Raw genomic sequence first — 2,322 nt, 5'->3', positions numbered from 1 at the left:
ATTGGAACCAGAGCACTTTAAATTTATTAGAAAGAATATCCTTGGCGGACATTATTCCCAAAAGCAAAGGTCCAGCCACGTAAGTAGAAACTTTATTAGGATAAAATAGGGAAACGGACTCAATAAAATACGAATTAAGTCGTACGATTTAATTTAATTCTTATTGTGGCTTGTTTTTCCATTCCCCTTTGTGTACATGTCACTGTGTTTGTGTTCACTTTTTGAAGACATAAACTAGTCAGTTCTCTTTGTCGATCCATTCAGCTGAAATAATCAAATAAGTTTCGAGTGTAAGCGGACACTGCATGACGGGTATTGTACATCTATGCATCTATCAGTTTATATATCTATAAGTCAATCTATCTGTCTATCAGTCTATCTATCTGTCCATCTATCTATTATTTATCTGTCTATCAATCTATCTATCTGTCTATCTATCTATCTATCCTATCTATCTATATATATTATATAATATATATATAATATATATATATATATATATATATATTATATATATATATATATAGCTATCTCTATTTATGCGCGCACATATTGTCACACACACACTGTTGTTCCACAGGTGGGAAAAAGATGAACGTTATTGCGACAAAATCCAACGCGGTGATTTGGCCAATAAACTCTTGGACTTCATGGACATGTCTGTCCTCGATTTCCTGATACAGAATACAGACAGACATCACTTCTTTCTTGCTGCCGGGGATCCTGACGCGTCGGTGATACCAGTAGACAATGGTAGAAGGTTGGTGGAAATGTTGTTGAAGTTGGTGGAGATATTAGGCACTTGTTAGCAATCATAGGGCGGTTTGGTAATGTTTCAGAGGAAATACGTTTTTTTAGGTAAATGTACAAAGGCCAAGCTTTAGTTCAAGTTCACCTCTCTCTCTCCTGTCTGTTTGTGTTTTGTTTGGTTTACCTTGCAGCCAGGTATGGTGATTTGTCGCGTCCTGCAGTGAAATTAGGAAATAAAATTCAATAAGACACAAAACCTTTTTTTTTTAAATCGTCATGCATGAATATATTCTTCATTTCTTTCCTTTTCTTCCTTTTTCCCCGTATGATATCAACCTTGATATCAACAAACATTTTTCTTGTTTATGGACTATCTAAACTGTGATATGAATTGTCAAAGTATTTGTTTGATTCATCTTCCAGTTTTGGGGATCCTGATATTGATTACATGGACATTTTGGCTCCAGTCTTACAGTGCTGCAGGTAAACACTTTCAGCTTCTTTCACTCTATATACATACATGTATATACACACATATATGTTTATATATACATATATATGTATATATATATATATATATATATATATATATATGTGTGTGTGTGTGTGGTGTGTGTGTGTGTGTGTGTGTGTGTGTGTGTGTGTGTGTGTGTGTATATACACTATAGATACATATGTACATAAATATACATCTATACATGTAAATAGACAGATACTGATGTTCGTACATATTGCGTATTTGCATAAATCGACATGACCCCAACGCGCCTGTCCATATCCAACCCCCAGGATCCGGGCGGCGACGCGCGCGCGGCTGGTCCTGCTGAGCGGCGGCGGGCTGTCCCGGGCCCTGAGGGAGCTCCTGGGCCTCGACCCGCTCGCCCCCGTGCTCGCCGACGCCCACCTCCGCGCCCTGGACCGCCCCCTCGCCCCGTCCTCCCCCGCCCTCAGCGCCTGAGCGAGAGGAAGGGCGGATGGCACAACGTGCTTTTTGAATCTCTTTCTTCCCCTTCCTCTCTTCTCTCTTCTCTCTTCTCTCTTTTCTCTCCTCTCTCTCTCTCTCTCCTCTTCTCTCTCTTTTCTCTCCCCTTCACGTTCCCTAGGTGCGATCGGGGGACCTGCCGCAGGGGCCCCTTCCTGCGACCGACGGGGGATCGAGTCCCTCGTTCCGCCCGAGCGAGGCGGAAGTCTTCACTCTTTGGGTTTTCCAAGAAAGATGCGCGTGAGTGTAAAAAACCTTTTCCTTCCCTTTTATTTTCTGCCAATACATCGTTCATATTCTTCTCTATTTAAAATTTCCTATTCATGTTGGTAATTCACAAATAGTAAATTTGAAATATTTACATCCTTTCGAAAAAAACCAATTTTAAATTTTTCAGAAAATTAAAAAGATAAACATAAGAAAAAATAAACAGATATTTTGTGCCCCTTTTTATGCACCTTAAATGTTTTTAATTCAAAGAGGATTCTTTCTTTAACCCCGTGACAAAAACTATCATCAATTGTTTTTGAAACAATAAACATTTAGTAAAAAACTGGTAGCTTTTTCCCTTTTCAGTTGTTTGCCAGCCC

The 2,322-nt window shown here is 39.4% G+C and overlaps 1 protein-coding gene across 1 annotated transcript; it reads left to right on the top strand.

Moving 5' to 3' along the window:
- The first annotated feature begins 55 nt into the window (after positions 1-55).
- LOC119569643 (glycosaminoglycan xylosylkinase-like) lies at positions 56-1,708 on the top strand. The gene is made up of 4 exons (XM_037917708.1): positions 56-79; positions 581-760; positions 1,174-1,233; positions 1,540-1,708. Exons 2-4 carry the CDS (start codon positions 651-653, stop codon positions 1,706-1,708), a joined length of 339 nt encoding a protein of 112 aa, XP_037773636.1. The 5' UTR covers positions 56-79; positions 581-650.
- Positions 1,709-2,322: the final 614 nt, after the last annotated feature.

The sequence above is a fragment of the Penaeus monodon genome, unplaced genomic scaffold, assembly GCF_015228065.2.
Source record: "Penaeus monodon isolate SGIC_2016 unplaced genomic scaffold, NSTDA_Pmon_1 PmonScaffold_17504, whole genome shotgun sequence".
Taxonomy (NCBI): domain Eukaryota; kingdom Metazoa; phylum Arthropoda; class Malacostraca; order Decapoda; family Penaeidae; genus Penaeus; species Penaeus monodon.
Note: the sequence above shows the minus strand (reverse complement) of the source record. Positions and strands in the feature narration are given on the sequence as shown.